General features: G+C 42.3%; 1 protein-coding gene across 6 annotated transcripts in view; it reads left to right on the top strand.

Annotated features, from left to right (window-relative positions):
* The window catches only part of TBC1D19 (TBC1 domain family member 19), a 109,110-nt gene that overhangs the window by 88,466 nt on the left and 4,676 nt on the right, over positions 1-15,968 (top strand). For 3 of the 6 annotated variants that reach the window (XM_084856970.1, XM_084856973.1, XM_084856975.1), the window contains one exon: positions 5-2,278. The exons of 1 other annotated variant lie outside the window; for it this stretch is intronic. In XM_084856970.1, the coding sequence (XP_084713096.1) occupies positions 5-79 (75 nt within the window). In that variant the 3' untranslated portion in view covers positions 80-2,278. Of the gene's footprint in view, positions 1-4; positions 2,355-15,968 lie in introns of those variants that run through there. 2 more of the 6 variants (XR_014792184.1, XM_084856972.1) reach the window with 2 other exon arrangements.

Here is a 15,968-nt window from a genome sequence, read left to right as displayed (position 1 = left end):
CCAGGCTGTACTCGCTGATCTTTCGACTCTGAAAGTTATGCCTCTTCTTCAGATTTTTCTGTTTGCCACTGGCACTTGATCCCCCTCGGAGCTGCTGGACTGCATTGCTAGACATTCATCAGATGCTAATAATAAACTATGCAACACTTTCATTATATCAAACTCATACATTAATGATAAAGGTTTTGCAAAGAGTTAAATCTACACTTCCCACTTGGAAATCCCCACCCCCCACCCCACCCAGTGCTTCTCCGTATCTACTTAGCACTCCTGCATGCCGCTGCATTTTAGCCAAACTGCAGTACCTGGATGTAATGCAAGTCAAATAGCTGCCTATCCCCCTAAGTAATACCACCTGAATGCATGAACTGTGAAATTTAGCAAGAATGAAAGAACGCATAATAATTCTAATCTCAATGCTACTTTCTGCCACTATAAGGCCAGAAGGCACATCTTCAGTAGTGATAATTGGTTATCTAGTCATACCATCTGTCATCTTCTGAGTCCTGCAATACTTGAAAAAAGTATTTAAAGTATTTAACTTTAAAAAGTCTTTCCATGAAAAGTCATGGCAATACCTCTCTTTTCAATCTTTCTATAATCTTTCTGGTAGGAGGAACTTCTTGCTTTATTTTTCTTAACTGGAGGCTGATGATGTTTTTAGAAACTGGAAGATGGTATGATAGAGGCATCATTTTCTGTGGTATAAATGCTTTGGAGCAACAGGTTGTGTAGGTTTTTGAAACATTACAAAAATCTGCAAAACCTACTTGTCGTAAGAGATGACTGGCAACAATGCCCTATCATACTGCCTTCAGTTTGCTGAAAGTAACTTGTATTCTGTCCCCTCCAGCTCTTACATACTTCTTCTGACACTTTCTCCTTGATTCTTTCTGACTGTGCTTTGAAAAGCTTTATGTTATAGATATGCCTGGATAGAGCTTTCTTCAGAACCTATTAAACCCTTTCTGTACATGAGCCAAAGCAATTGCTTGTGATTGACATCAGTAGTTCTCTTCTCCCTAACTCCCACCTCCTCTTTGGGAGATGAATGTGCTGCCTCTGCTAGTTTCCCAGCCCCTGCTGGTCCAGGAACTTGTCCATCAACTTGCTGAGTCTAAGCTTGTATTCCTTCGTGACTTGAGTCGTGCTGCTATTGGGACAGATGATCTTTTACTGTTGATGACTTGTTTCTCCCTTTTCTCCAGGGATCCCTGTAAGCCTCCCTAAAAGCCTAATTGATTACCAGATTATTCTAATTTAACCACATACAGCTGTCGGCCAAGACTGGATGTCAAGACATTCCTCACGGTAAAGCTGTATCATTGATATACCTTGTTGCTTTCTCCCAATTTGAGCCCTAAGATCCATTCGTACTTGCAGTTCCCTGTAGCTTAGAGATAGAACGTGTCATACTTTTTAATCAAAAGGAAACTTTATGAGTGGCCTTCCATTCCATTCCATTCCGTTCTATCTTATTCAGTATTTAAACCTCGTAGACATGAGAATGGTATTTAATTGTGGCTTTTCATCTGATCCACAAGCTACTTCAGTAGCACACACCCCATTTCAGAAGGGCTTACACCAGGGCTGTGTGTCGGGAATCCGTTTGTTCACCTGACACATATATTTGGCATTCTCATTCAGATGCTTACCTGCTAGGAAAGGTGAAAAGTGATTTCAAGTCCAAATTTAGATTTTTACTCATATGCATGTACGATGGTGGGCGACGTAACTACTATAATATGTATCCATTTTCCGAAAATGTATTATTTCTAAAGGTTGTTGGATAATTTTAAATATTTATTGTACTGAATGTGATAACTCTTTTGTTATGGAACTTTATTTGCATTGACATTGGGGCTTAATTTCTCCTTTTGTTGACTAAAATAAAAATGGGTTTTCATAATTTATCTGCTGGCTGCAGAATCTATTAAATTTGTTAATACCTATAGACTTCTGCAAAGCATTTCCAGCTTTTACATCTTATATATGTATGACCTTGTTTGTGAAGGGGATATGTCTCTCTTTCTATATCTGGAAAACAACTAAACAGTTTTGTGTTCAAGTAGGCTTTAAGATCCTAGCAGGATGCAGTCAATTACAAAAGTGTTTGTGCTAGATAGTGTTTGTATAGCAGATGTCACCTTCCTGAGTATGTGCTCCACCCCCAGTATTCATAGAACTAACATCTTGGTTCCAGGTGTCTGGTTTGAAATTCAACAATGTTGCTGACACTGGTGCAATCAGAAATGTTTAACTAAATAATTTTAAGCCTATTTCTGTTTTGTCAATCACTTGCTTATATTATCTATATATGGGAGTTGAGCGCAGAATATATTTTACACATGCGCATACATCACTTGGTGGTCATCACTTCATTGCTCAACACTTGATCTCCCTCAGCTGAATATGTGAAGTAGCTTCATAGAAAAGCATTGCATTTGAGGCTATATAAAGGTTTTGTCTGTGAGGGCACATTCACACAAGCAAGCTATGACATGGTGAACATGTATGTGCGAACCAACCTGAATGGGATATATATTGTTATCCTGCTTGACAACCTGCCTGAGGCAACAGTTGCCATTGCTAAGAGTTTATTTCACTTATTATTTCACTTTATTTCTTAACATTATTAGCATGACACAACCCAGTGAGTAGCGTATATATTTGTGTAAAGCATTGGATCTTTTTAATTCTCCGAGTACACAACTTCATCACTGAATGCAGTCCAAGCCACAAGTACAAAATGAGGACATAAAAAACATCACTCCAGACAACTTTATTCTAATATATAGGTATATTTATGATACATTTGCATAACACACAGATCTTGAGCATATATTTAGTGAGACCTTTGTGCCTGATGGTCATCAGCTAATTGCTTGATGTTAGATTTAATTTAGCTTGAATGGCACTGTTTTGAGTACCTGTTTCTTCTTTGGCTGTGTTGCTATTATAGTGTGCTTTTTGTTATTTTCTTTCTGAAGCTCATCACACATGGTTAGTCTCATTGTAAATGGATGGAGGAGTATTAGTTTTGTTGATTTTTGCCTCAAGTGGGGAGGAGGCATTCCTGTTTGTTGTGTGCCACTTTTTTTCAGGGCCTGGGAAAGACAGGATTGGAGATTTTATCTTTGGGGGTGGGTGAGCATATATAACTCTCCTCTGCTGGCTGTCAGAAGCAACTGCAAGAGGGGAAAAGTAGCTGCTTAAAATTCTAAAATCACAAATGTCCCCCATTTGACCCCAAAAGTTGCCCCCAAGATTTGTAGATTGCACCTTGGGGATGGCTAATTGTTCTGAGTAATAATCACTGGTGGTGACTAAAAAGCCTCTAGCCCAGGATGGGGATGAAGCAGTAACCTGGCCCCAATCCAGTTCTAGAACACCTGTCATAGATCATCATCTTTTAGATCATCTGTCTAAAAGAGTGTAGGTGCACCGCAGAAAGATGCATGCAGATGATAAAGTTCCAGACACATGAGCCAAGTTGAATTATGCAAGTAAGGTTTTTTTTTTTCTTCCCTGAAAGAGCTCTTGTGCCAGTTACTTGGACTACTATAACATACTCTACTTGGGATTGCCTTTGAAAACTGTTTGGAACTGGTCCAGAGTGCTGCAGCCAGACTGTTGGCCTCAGGCTGGTTACAGGGAGCATGTGAGTCCCTTGTTACAACAGCTTCACTGGCTACCAGTCTGTTTCTGGGCACAATTCAAAGTGCTGGTTTTGACCTATAAACCCCTATATGGCTTGAGACCAGGCTACCTGAAAGACTTTTGGAGCCTAGTCTATTGAATGCTGATTGTGAGTGCAGAGAATATCTTTGAACAGAAGAACTTTTGGAGGAAATGGCACTGAATTCATAATGGCTGAGTATGTGAGCGGGATAAATTCATATACTGATGATCCAGGTAATTATGAACTGGCAACATCATTACTAAGGAGGAGAGATTACAACATATGGCTGGAAGGTCAGTGTCTTGTAGTTTAGGGGTAAAGAAATGTATGGTAGTTAGCTACCATAAAGTGGAGGACCGTGTTTTGTCTGTTTTGTTTCGATGTGCCTATTTGATTTGGTTGATTTTGTGCGAAATAAAATTGTTACTGTTATTTAAAAAACAAATTAAATACATTGTTTCTTATCCAGTGTGGCTTGGACAAATTCAGTTCCCACGTTGTTGTTCCTAAAGTTAACAGCTCTTATAGCAACAACCAAGTTAACTTTGTATACTTGAGGGTACAGGGTAATCGAAGGAAATTCCTCAAGCTGTGGCAGTGGGCTGGTACTACCAGCAGTAGCCCTCTCACTTCCACAGGATGAGATGGCATAACCTCAGTGAAGAAGAAAGACTTGTAAGTGAAACTGGGTTCCACTAGAAAGTTAGGGTTCAGCTAGATGTGATGTCAAAGACCCACAATTGGGATCTCCTGCCTTTTTTCTTCATTCAAAGCAGCCATGTGGGTCCGCTAACTGGAACAGGGAAGAAGCGGTGGCAGAGGGGCTGTTTCATTGTTTTCTACCACACTGTTTCTCCAATGGCAATCACCCCCGTCCAAAACTTCTGGGGGGGAGGGGAGAAAAGGTTGAGAAATGGTTATCGACTCATAGGGGCCAGGGTACAGCTGCTTGCCCCCTGGATTCCAGTCATGACATCATTGTGAGAGCGGCAACAGTGGCTGCTCATGCTGTGCCTGCCCCATCTATCTCTTTTTTTCAGTTTCTAGCCACATGGGCAAGGCTCAAGACAGGACATGAAGTCAGTAAATTAAACACGGGAGGTGGGGGGATGCCCTCGAGTTGAAGTGGCACTGTGGGAGCGCCTCCTCATAAGGCAAAGAGGTAGTGGATGCACCATCTTCCCCAGCACTGCTTCTTTGATCAAATTAGCAGCTTGGTGCCTATGCTCTGAAGTTCAAAACCCACAGATTTTCACTGGCAATCAGTTAAGCAGTTTGCTAGGCAAAACCATAGGCAGCCCCTGTGTGATGACAGAAAAGGAGAAAGGCTTGCCTACCCCTTACGGTTAGGCACTGGGAAGTGGCACTGCCTAGTCAGGTGCACAGAAGGCCAACCGTAACACCTCTCCTACAAGGAAAAACTAAAACATTTGCTGCTTTTTAGACCGGGGGGAGGGGGGGGGACATGATGAGAAGTTTATAAAATGAGGCACAGAATGCAGAACGGATGAAGAGGGCTTTTTCTCTGCCTCTCATGTCCCTAGAATTCAGGGTTCTGTAATGACACTGATAGGCAGTGAATAAAATATTTCACCAAGGTGTCATTCCTATCTTTCTTAAGAAGCTTCCCTCTTGTTAAAGAAAATCTCCCTCCTCATAAAACATCTGTCAGTCTACAATACTGTGTGTGTGAATGGCTTCGTTACTAATCTGTCAATGCCCAGAGGGCTTTTCTAGGTTTGGTTGGTCATCTTCCAGTTTCTTTTTTTACCAGAACTCAGGGGAGATATTAGATTGGTTTGCACAGTCACTGTGGCTTATTTAAGCTGTGATGTGTGCCAGGCAGCATTTGTCTATTGCTGGGTTATTTGAGGGTTGTTTCCCCCTCTAACAAGCCATGCTGCCCAGGTTGAGATGACACGACAAGCTGCGCCCAGGCGGGTGATTAGGCAAATGGCATGTGGTACGTGCATTGGCTTAAACAAGCCATCGTGACTTGTTTAAGCCACGGTGATCATGCAAAGCAGGTCAGTGAGATACACACACACACACACACACACACACAGAATCCCTGTCTAGCATCCAAAGGTTTCAGGTTCAAGAACTCCTGTTGCCTGGGGCTTTAGATCTGTCAAGCTATAAAGCTCAACACTGCACTTAATAGATATCAAGTTGAAATAAGTACTTTTGAAATATTCTTTCTTGAAGAAATTCCCCCTTGTCTATTTTTAATGCATTGCGGTTAAAAATAAAAAGAAGGGGGGAAGTAAACCAATTGTAAGCCAGCTTTGAAGGTTGATTCTAGTTCACTGGTGTTAAAGTAAAGGGTAGCCCATGGAAAACTGGCATTGCTACTGCTTACAAAGGAAATTCTGGTAGTTTTCTATATTCTGTTTTCATGTTACAAGGGGAAAATTTTACTTCAAAGTCCAGCTTGAAAGACACATGATTAAATACCGAACTTTAGTTCACGATGCTTAGAACATATTCCCAAACAAAGCATGACAGAATCGCTTTTGATTAAATTGCATTCTTAAATGTTATCCTGTGACAAGAAGGACTTGGATGAAATGTTTGGAAAAAAAATCACAAGAGATAGGCAGGATGTTCGCAATAACATTTGCATGTGAGTGAATGTTATCCAGACATGTGGATCATTAAACAATGGAAGGCAATCAAGTTATGAGAGCACAGTCTCTTAGTTCAAGATGATCAGGAATGGCCTTTTGGGTTGTAATCATGCTAGCAATATGAACCTCAGAGATATGAATGTCAAGGATATGTAATGTGAAAACAATATATAGAAAACCACACACACACACACACTTTATTGCAATCATTTCACAAACACTGAATAATTAGAAAAAAGAGGTAGAAAAATAATCAAAATATATAAATATTATACAATACAACAATCTCAAAATTTGATACAATATAGAGTAACAAGAACCTAGGACAGCTAGGCTGGTGAGGACGAGGGAGAGGGCCTTCTCTGTGGTTGCCCCCACTCTGTGGAACTCCCTCCCTAGGGAACTCCACCATGCCCCCTCTTTAATGAGCTTCCGCCATGCATTAAAAACGTGGTTGTTCAGGCAGGCATTTGGGGTGGGTTAGGGTATTTTTAGAAATATGATGTTTTAAAGTAGAATTGTATTGTTTTAAAATTGTATTGCTGTATATCACCCAGAGTGGACTGGTAAATTCAATAAATAAACAAACTCAATATTTGTTTGTTTAAACTCAAATTCAATAAATAAACACTATCTGAGGCATTCCTTCTCAGACATAAATCCTACTGAGTTCAATAAGACTTCCACGTAAAGGTGTACAGAATTGTAACCTAAATATCTGATCACAACAAATAACATATCTCACAATAGTCATTATCAAAAGTTAAAAATGTGTGCCACATCAATGGATGAATATGTTTTGTTTCTCTTGTTTGTTCAATAAATGCAGATCAATTTTTGGGAGGAAGGGATTGTTTAACTGTACCTAATTTGTAAGCTTAGACATTACTGCTAGTTCACATAGTTTGTTCTCCCATTCTGTTAGTAATGGTGCTATTGATTTTTTCAAGTGTCTGACATAACAGAGCCTACCAGCAACACTCAGTTAAGGTACTAGTTCACAGTAATGGACTGGAATATGTTTTGTAAATGTTAACAAAAATGTATACTGTCCTAAGAGCAGAGTACGTTGGTAACATGATGCAAAGAGAGCCAATGATGAAGAAATAGCTGTCCAAAGTCAAGAGCAGTTGGATGGAGGTGAGACCTTTGCTGGAAGGTTCTGTTTGCTTTGCTGCTGTAGGAGCGATAGCTTTGATTCCAGGAAAATGACCAAGAAAGAGAGGAGCATGCACGTGCACACACGCGCACGCACACACACACGAGAGAGAGCGCACACAGTGCACAGAGTGCTCCAAGCAGACAAATGGAGGCAAACACACTTTTAAAATCAGGGGGAGCCAGTGGCAGGGTGGGTGAGAATTTGGAGCATCAATGGCAGGCAAAAGAAAGGGCTAAGCATCCATTGCTAATGTTGCCAATAGACATTTTAAAAAGCCTAATTGCTGGCCAGGGGAGAAGTTTTTTGGGGGGGTCGCAGCGGGGGAGGAAAGGTTTAACCTTCCCCACTTGGCAAACCTAATTGCCGTGCAGGGAGGATCTTTGTGGAGATTGCAGATGGGGAGGAAAGCCATATCCCTGCTCTCCCCCATTCAGTGCAATTTCCATGAAGATCTCTCGCTTTTTCTCTGATCCATTTTCTGCCCACCCCTGCTGTCTGACATAAACACGGCCTAGTAATGGAAAGGGGGCAAACGTGGAGAACCTGGGAGATACAGCTCAGCTCCCCTGAGTTTTCCAGTTCTTTCCCAAGTGAATTGACATAACTTTACTAATTGACAATGTACTAAATCTTAATTAACACTGTAGTAGCTCCTTTATAAGCAAGTAAAGGTAGAGATGCCTGGATTAAAGTGTTCAAGCTGAGCAACTGACATGTCAAACTGAAGACTTCCCCAGCTGGCCAATGTAGTGCTGGTTTGACCGTTCTGACAGGTCACAAGAATGAACTTCAGAGTGGCCCATCAAATATTTGTTTATGATTGGCCTCCAGTATGCTACCTCCAGTATCAGAGGCAGTCAGCCTATGTACACCAGTTGCTGGGGAACATGGGTGGGAGGGTGCTGTTGCACTCATGTTCTGCTTGTGGGTTTCCTGTCGACAGCTGGTTGGCCACTGTGTGAACAGAATGCTGGACTAGGTGGACCCTTGGTCTGATCCAGCAGGGCAATTCTGATGTTCTTATGTCCACATCAACCAGGTTTCATTCTGATTCTGCCCATGATCTGCCAGATTCTGCCCTTTCCACTTGGGATTTGCATCCTGGCTCTGCCCAGAGGCCAGTATTTTAAAATCAAAGTTTGGCAACACTTTAAGCATGGCAAGATAAAGCATCTCATTTTTAAATTTTTAATTGTCTTGATTGATTTGTTTTCTTTATACAGTTAGGGACACAGTCTGAATGAAGGCAAGGATAAAGTATCACAATACCTACTCTGGTTTTCTTTAGTTTTGTTGTGGGGGAATGTTAAAATTTTCAACCATTTGTAGGTATGGATGAAATTGAGCCTTGGCCATTTTTTCTTTCTTTGTGCTTCCAGTGGATTCCTTTTTTGCTCACTAGCCATATTGGACCAAGGACCATTTTGGCGCTATCCAAATGTTTGATTTACAACAGTGCTTCTGCTCCAAGCTGCCTGCAATGAAATGTTCTAGAACTTAAAGGCAATTTTTCAGATTTAGGGCATAGAATGAAGGCTAGTTTCATCAGTGTTTTTATTCTAGGGGGGAAAAAGATTAAGGAAAGGCCTGTCATAGAAATTCATAAAATTACAAATGGTGTGGGAAGAGTGGGTAGAGAGTCCCCCCGCCCTCTTCTCTGTTGTATTTGAACAGGGATCCCGACCTTTTTGGGTCTGTCATGGGCAGAATCACTAAAAACGTGCATGGGGAGGGGTGGTGCTTTGCCCATTCATAAAATGGCTGCAATGGTGGGCCTAGCCAGTCACAAAACACTCATTTCCCAGACGACAAACCGGTGAGACTAAAAGAAATGTAACTTGCCCAAGAACTTAAATACAAGGCAAAGGCATGATCTGAGCTCCAAAACATAAAGCCACTCTTTTGGAGCCAAATCAAAATTATGCTGAAGAGCCTGACAGTTAAAAAACAAAACCAAAAAACCTTAATAAAATAAAAATCCGGAGGGGCAGGGAACCTGGTAGGTACCAAGAAAGGTACCAAGAAGGTACCATGTTGGAGACTCTTGGATTAGAACTTACATTTGCCCAGTGAAGTTGGTTATCACTAGCTTCATAACTGATGACAGGAAGTACAACATGTAGTTAATGTATAGAATAATCTACTACCAGGAGTGGTGATGGCCAATTTTGGCAATTCAGCCATTCATGGAGGATAGGTCTGGAACCTGCAATATGTCATCAACTGCCAGGGCATAGAGAGAAGGCTTCAAGGGTGCACAGAGTATGGTTTACTGGCCCAGCGTGTTTCTAGTTGTTGACTCTTCCTTGAGGCAACTGATTTAGCTGTTTTTTAAAAAATGCCTAAAGTACATTCCACACCATCTTAAAGTAACTAGAGCTAAATATATATTCTTGCATTTGGTGCCCTCCCATTTTTCCTTCTTTCATCAACAATCAGGGAACAGAAGACTGTGCCATACACCCCCCCTGTATCGCTACTGTAACGATCTTCAGGTGCATGTTAGCTTTGGGTGTTAATCTTGGCTGAAAAGCGGGATATAAATATAATAAATACATTCATATATACTGTACACAGATGATCACTTTCTACATACTGTTCATATATATCTTGACCTTGGGCCAGGCATACTCTCTCAGCCTAACCTACCTTACAGGGCCATTGTGAGGATGAAATTGAATAAACTCCATTTACATTGCTCTGAGATCCTTAAAGGAATAGTGGGGTGAAAATCTCATAATAATCCTCCCACTCTCCCCCCCCCCCACTGCCCCATAAACTAAGAAGCACCAAGCCACATCCATCCCCTCCCTGCCTCTCACGTTCTCTTTTGGAGAACATTAAAGCTTTCTCCTTTTGATTCCGTAGCAATTTTTGTGCAACTAGAACATATATTTTGGAACTGATGGAGGCTCTTTACACGACCTTTGCTACCCTCCCCATACGTCCCACTGTTCTGCTTCCTATCTTGGGAATTATCTTCTGGGCATTCTCAAGTAGCGATCCACTCTTGACTAGTGCCAGCTCCATGTAAGCTTCAACTGGGACTTGGATCTCTGTTGGGGGAAAGAAAAAATTCCACCTATTTACTTGCCTTGTATTCCAGTTATGATTAATAGTCATTTGTTTAGTCTAGCATAGGCAATTGGTCACATATGGCTCAGCTAGTAGCCCCAAATGGCTTCCTGTTTGTACAAGCAGCATAGCCCCTTCATTTTACAACTCAGGCTTTCTTCTACATGAACTGAGAGACAGAAAAAAGGACTCTTGGATCCCCCTCTCCTCCAGTGTGAACAACTGTCCTCCCTTTATTATGTATTTCAGTTGCTCAAGTCCGCTTGCAGGTATCTTATGTGGTGCATATGGGAAGAAATCTGCCAAAACCTCTGTAGCTGTTCACACTGGGGGAAGATGGGTTTAATCCTTTGCCTTTTTTGTGACCCATTTTCCCCTCTTTAAATGAAAAATGGAAAGCTGCTTGAGACTAGTTTAACTTGCATGGCTTCCTCTAATAATCCAGGGAGCTGTAGTTGTGTTGGCAGGGCTGGCCCAAGGCATTTTGCTGCTTCAGACTGAAATGAGTAACTTCTTCTTGCTCCATCCAACTAGTTTGTTTTCCAAACTTCAATGGGTATATCTGCGATTCACCAGATCAAGAGAGAATGCAATGGCTGTACGGACAGATCCCACTCAGTGATAGATTTACAACTCTACTGAGTGCTTCAGGCTTCAAGAATTAAAGTATGGGTAGAGAGGAAGGAACTGGAGGATCGACTATCTTTGACTTGATCCTAACCAGCAGAGATGATGTAGTGGATGAAGTAGCAGTTATGGGAACTCTGGGGGAAAGTGACCATGTTATACTTGAGTTCTTGGTTCTAAAGGAAGCAAAAGCCAAGTGTAGTCAAACGCGTACCCTAGATTTTAGGAAAGCCAATTTTAATAAACTCAGAACAATGATCAGTAAGATCCCATGGCAAGTGACTCTAAGGAGAAAAGGAGTCCAAGATGGGTGGGAGTTCTTAAAAAACGAAATTCTAAAGGCACAATTACAAACCATTCCAACAAGAAAAAAGGGTGGAAGACAACAGAAGAAGCCAATGTGGCTTCACAGAAAGCTTAGAGATGACCTGAAAACAAAAAAGGACATATACAGGAAGTGGAAGGAAGGACAAGCAACAAGGAAGAGTACAGGCAAGTAGCACAGAATTGCAGGGATGGTGTCAGGAAGGCTAAAACTGAGAACGAGCTGAGTTTTGCGAGGGATGCTAAAAGCAAAAACATGGCTTTCTTCAGATACGTGCATAGTAAAAGGCAGAGGAAAGAAATGGTGGTTCAACTATTAAATAAGGATGGCAAAATGATAACAGATGACAAGGAAAAGGCAGAAGTGCTCAATTCCTACTTTGGCTCAGTCTTCTCCCAAAACAGGGTCTATGAGCCACCTGGCAAAGGTGAAGTACAGGCTGAAGGGGCAGGATTGATAGGCATATGGTCAAGGAACACTTAACTACTTTGAATGAGTTCAGATCTCCAGGTCCAGATGAACTGCACCCTAGAGAATAAAGGAACTGGCAGAAGAACTTTCAGAACCACTGTTCTCTTTGAGAAATCCTGGAGGATGGATGAAGTGCCAGATGATTGGAGGAGGGCTAATGTTGTCCCTATCTTCAAAAAAGGTAAAAAGGAGGAGCCTGGGAACTACAGACCAGTCAGTCTGACATCAATCCCTGGGAAAATTCTAGAGCAGATTATAAAGCAATTCATCTGTAAAGCACCTTGAAAACAATGCAGTGATTACTTGAAGTCAACATGGATTTGTCAAAAACAAGTCCTGCCAGTCGAATCTGATCTCATTTTTTATTTATTTATTTATTTTATTATTTATTATTGCATTTATATCCCGCCTTTTTTCCTCTTGCAAGGAACTCAAGGCGGCTTACATTATCCTCCTCCTCTCCATTTTATCCTCACAACAACAACCCTGTGAGTTAGGTTGGGCTGAGAGTGTGTGACTGGCCCAAAGTCACCCAGTGAGCTTCCATAGCCGAGTGGGGACTAGAACCCAGATCTCCCAGCTCCCAGTCCAACACTCTTGCCACTACACCACACCACATTTTTTGATAAGCTAACCTCCCTTGTGGACTGTGGGAATGCTGTAGACATAATATACCTTGACTTTAGCAAAACCTTCGACAAAGTGCCCCATGATATCCTGATGAGCAAACTAGCTCAAAGTGGGCTAGATGAAACAACTATCAGGTGGATCCACAGCTGGCTACAGAATCAGACTCGAAGATCTTCTCAAACTGGGGAGAGGTAAAGCGCAGGGCTCAGTACTGGGCCCAGTGCTCTTCAGTGCTTTTATTAATGCCTTGGATGAGGAAGTGCAAGGAATGCTGATCAAATTTGCAGATGACAAAAAATTGGGTAGGATAGCTAATACCCTGGAAGACAGAAACAAAATTCAAAGTGATCTTGATAGGCGGGAATGCTGGGCTGAAAACAACAGAATGACATTTAAAAGGGATAAATGCCAAGTTCTGCACCTAGGAAAAAGAAACCAAATGTACAGCTACAAGATGGGGGATACTTGGCTCAACAATACTACAAATGAGAAGGATCTTGGAACTGTTGTAGATCACAAGCTGAATATGAGCCAACAATGTGATGTGGCTGCAAAAAAGGCAAATGCTATTTTGGGCTGCATTAATAGAAGTATAGCTTCCAAATCACGTGCAGTACTAGTTCCCCTCTACTCAGCACTGGTTAGGCCTCATCTGGGGTACTGTGTCCAGTTCTGGGCACCACACTTTAAGAAGGATGCAGACAAACTGGAGAGGGTACAGAGAAGGGCAACAAAGATGATCAGGGGACTGATCATACCCCTGTGAGGAGAGACTGAAAGAACTGGGCATGTTTAGCCTTGAGAAGAGAAGACTGAGGGGAGATAGGTTAGCGCTCTTCAAGTACTTGAAAGGTTGTCACAGAAAGGAAGACCAGGATCTCTTCTCGGTCATTCCAGAGTACAGGACACGGAATAATGGGCTCAAGTTACAGGAAGCCAGATTCTGGCTGAACATCAGGAAATACAACCAGGGCCAGAAATATTGGAACAAGGATAACTGTTTTGGCAGTTGGCCTCTGTACACCATCACATTGAAGTTGAAAGGAAACACGCCCAGATGGGAGCGAAGTCAGGACTTTCAGCTGTAATTCAAGGGGTTTGACAGAAGTGGGGCACTAACCATTCAGGAAGTACAGCCAGCGGCATTACCCCCCCCCCCCATCACTGGTGGCTTATAAGTAATGGAACAAACCAACGTCATTTCAAACTTAAGGATCGCCTTTAATACCTGGATGAAAATCCTTTGCAGTCAATGACTGCCTGAAGTCTGGAACCCATGGACATGACCAAATGCTGAGTTTCCTCCCTCGAGATGCTTTGCCAGGCCTTCACTGCAGCTGCCTTCAGCTGCTGCTTCTTTGTGGGTCTTTCTGCCTTCAGTCTTGTCTTCAGTAAGTGAAAAGCATGCTCTACTGGGTGGAGATCAGGTGACTGACTTGGCCATTGAAGAACATCCCACTTCTTTGCCTTCAGAAACTCTTGGGTAGCTTTTGCTGTATGTTTTGGGTCATTATCCATCTGCAATATGAAGCGGCGTCCTATCAGTTTGGCAGCATTTGGCTGAATCTGAGCAGAAAGTATAGCCCTACACACTTCAGAATTCATCCTGCTGCTTTTATCAGCAGTCAGGTCATCAATAAACACCAGTGACCTGGTTCCATTGGCAGCCATACATGCTCATGCCATAACACTGCCTCCACCATGTTTGACAGATGATGTGGTATGCTTTGGATCATGAGCTGTTCCTTTCCTTCTCCATACTTTCCCCATCATTCTGGTACAAGTTAATCTTGGTTTCATCAGTCCAAAGAATCTTATTCCAGAACTGGGCAGGCTTTTTTAGATGTTTGCTGGCAAAGGCTTATCTGGCCTTTCGGTTCTTGAGCGTTACCAGTGGTTTGCACCTTGTTGTGAAGCCTCTGTATTTACATTCATAAAGCCGTCTCTTGACTGTAGATGTTGACAATGACATGACTACCTCCGCAAGAGCGTTCTTGACCTGGCTAGATGTTGTGAAAGGGTTCCTCTTCACCATGAGCAGAATTCTGCGGTCATCCACTTTAGTTGTCTTCCAGGCCTTTTGCTGTTGTTGAGCTTGCCAGTTAATTCCTTCTTTTTCAGGATGTTCCACACTGTTGTACTGACCACTCCCACTGTTTTTGCTATCTCTCTGATGGGTTTATTTTGTTTCCTCAGCCTAACGATGGCCTCCTTCACTCGCATGGACACCTCTTTGGACCTCATGTTGGGAGTTCCAGTGCACAGCTACCAAATGCAAATGTGACACTCAGAACCACCTCTGCTTGATTGGTCATGGGGCACCCAGGAAACTGGCCACACTTGGCCATGCAACTGCTTGTCAGCCATTCGTTCCATTACTCATGAGCCCCCAACGATGGGTGTGTGTGTATGCCACTGGCTGTCCTTCCTGAATGGTTAGTGCCCCACTTTTGTCCAGCCCCTTGAATTACAGCTGAAAGTCCTGACTTCGCTCCCATGTGGGTGTGTTTCCTTTCAACTTCAATGTGGTGGTGTACAGAGGCCAACTGCCAAAACAGTTATCCTTGTTCCAATATTTCCAATAGGCCCTGACTGTACTTCCTGACAGTTAGAGCAATACGACAATGGAACCAATTCTCTAGGGCGGTGGGCTGTCCCACTCTGGGGGCATTCAAGAGGAGGCTGGACAGCCATCTGTCAGGGATGCTCTGATTTAGATTCCTGCATTGAGCAGGGGGTTGGACTCGATGGTCTAACAGGCCACTTCCAACCCTACTATTCTATGATTCTATGATCCCTGAAACCTCTCTCAAGCCAGACAACACACATTTGGTATTAAAGAATATATACTTATTGCTCAAAACGGTCTAAGAGAAGAACAAGCTTTAGCTAAAATGAAGCAGAATACAAACATCCCTAAATACACTGAAGTTATAATCACTAAAAGTATAATGAAAATAGTAGCAAGCATATTGTTAACATAGGTTCTAGGTTCCTCTCAACCTAACAGTCAATATCAAAGTTTCATAATTACCTAAATGGAAGGCATGGTGGGCGAAGCCAGCCTAAGCATGTATGGGGGGTTTCTTCTCCAGGTCTCTCTCTCTCTCTCTCTCTCTCTCTCTGTCACTCAAACAAATCAAACCCTGGTCTTTTATAACCCCCATGATGTTGATGACCTCATCCTTAATTTTGGACCTGGTCATACCACTATTCCCATTTTTCTCAATGTAGGTCTACCACTGACACCTAGATGAAGTAATCTCTGCTAAGCTAAGTAGCTTTCTGCCTCCAGTGTTTAACCAACCCGCTTGTGGCAGCCTTCCTTTCCAAGATACATTCCATTACTCACAGTTATCTCACAAG

Source organism: Heloderma suspectum, chromosome 5 (genome assembly GCF_057233095.1).
Source record: "Heloderma suspectum isolate Gila_16-S chromosome 5, 16-S_ref, whole genome shotgun sequence".
In the NCBI taxonomy this organism is placed as follows: Eukaryota; Metazoa; Chordata; class Lepidosauria; order Squamata; family Helodermatidae; genus Heloderma; species Heloderma suspectum.
This window is presented reverse-complemented; position numbering and strand designations above follow the sequence as displayed.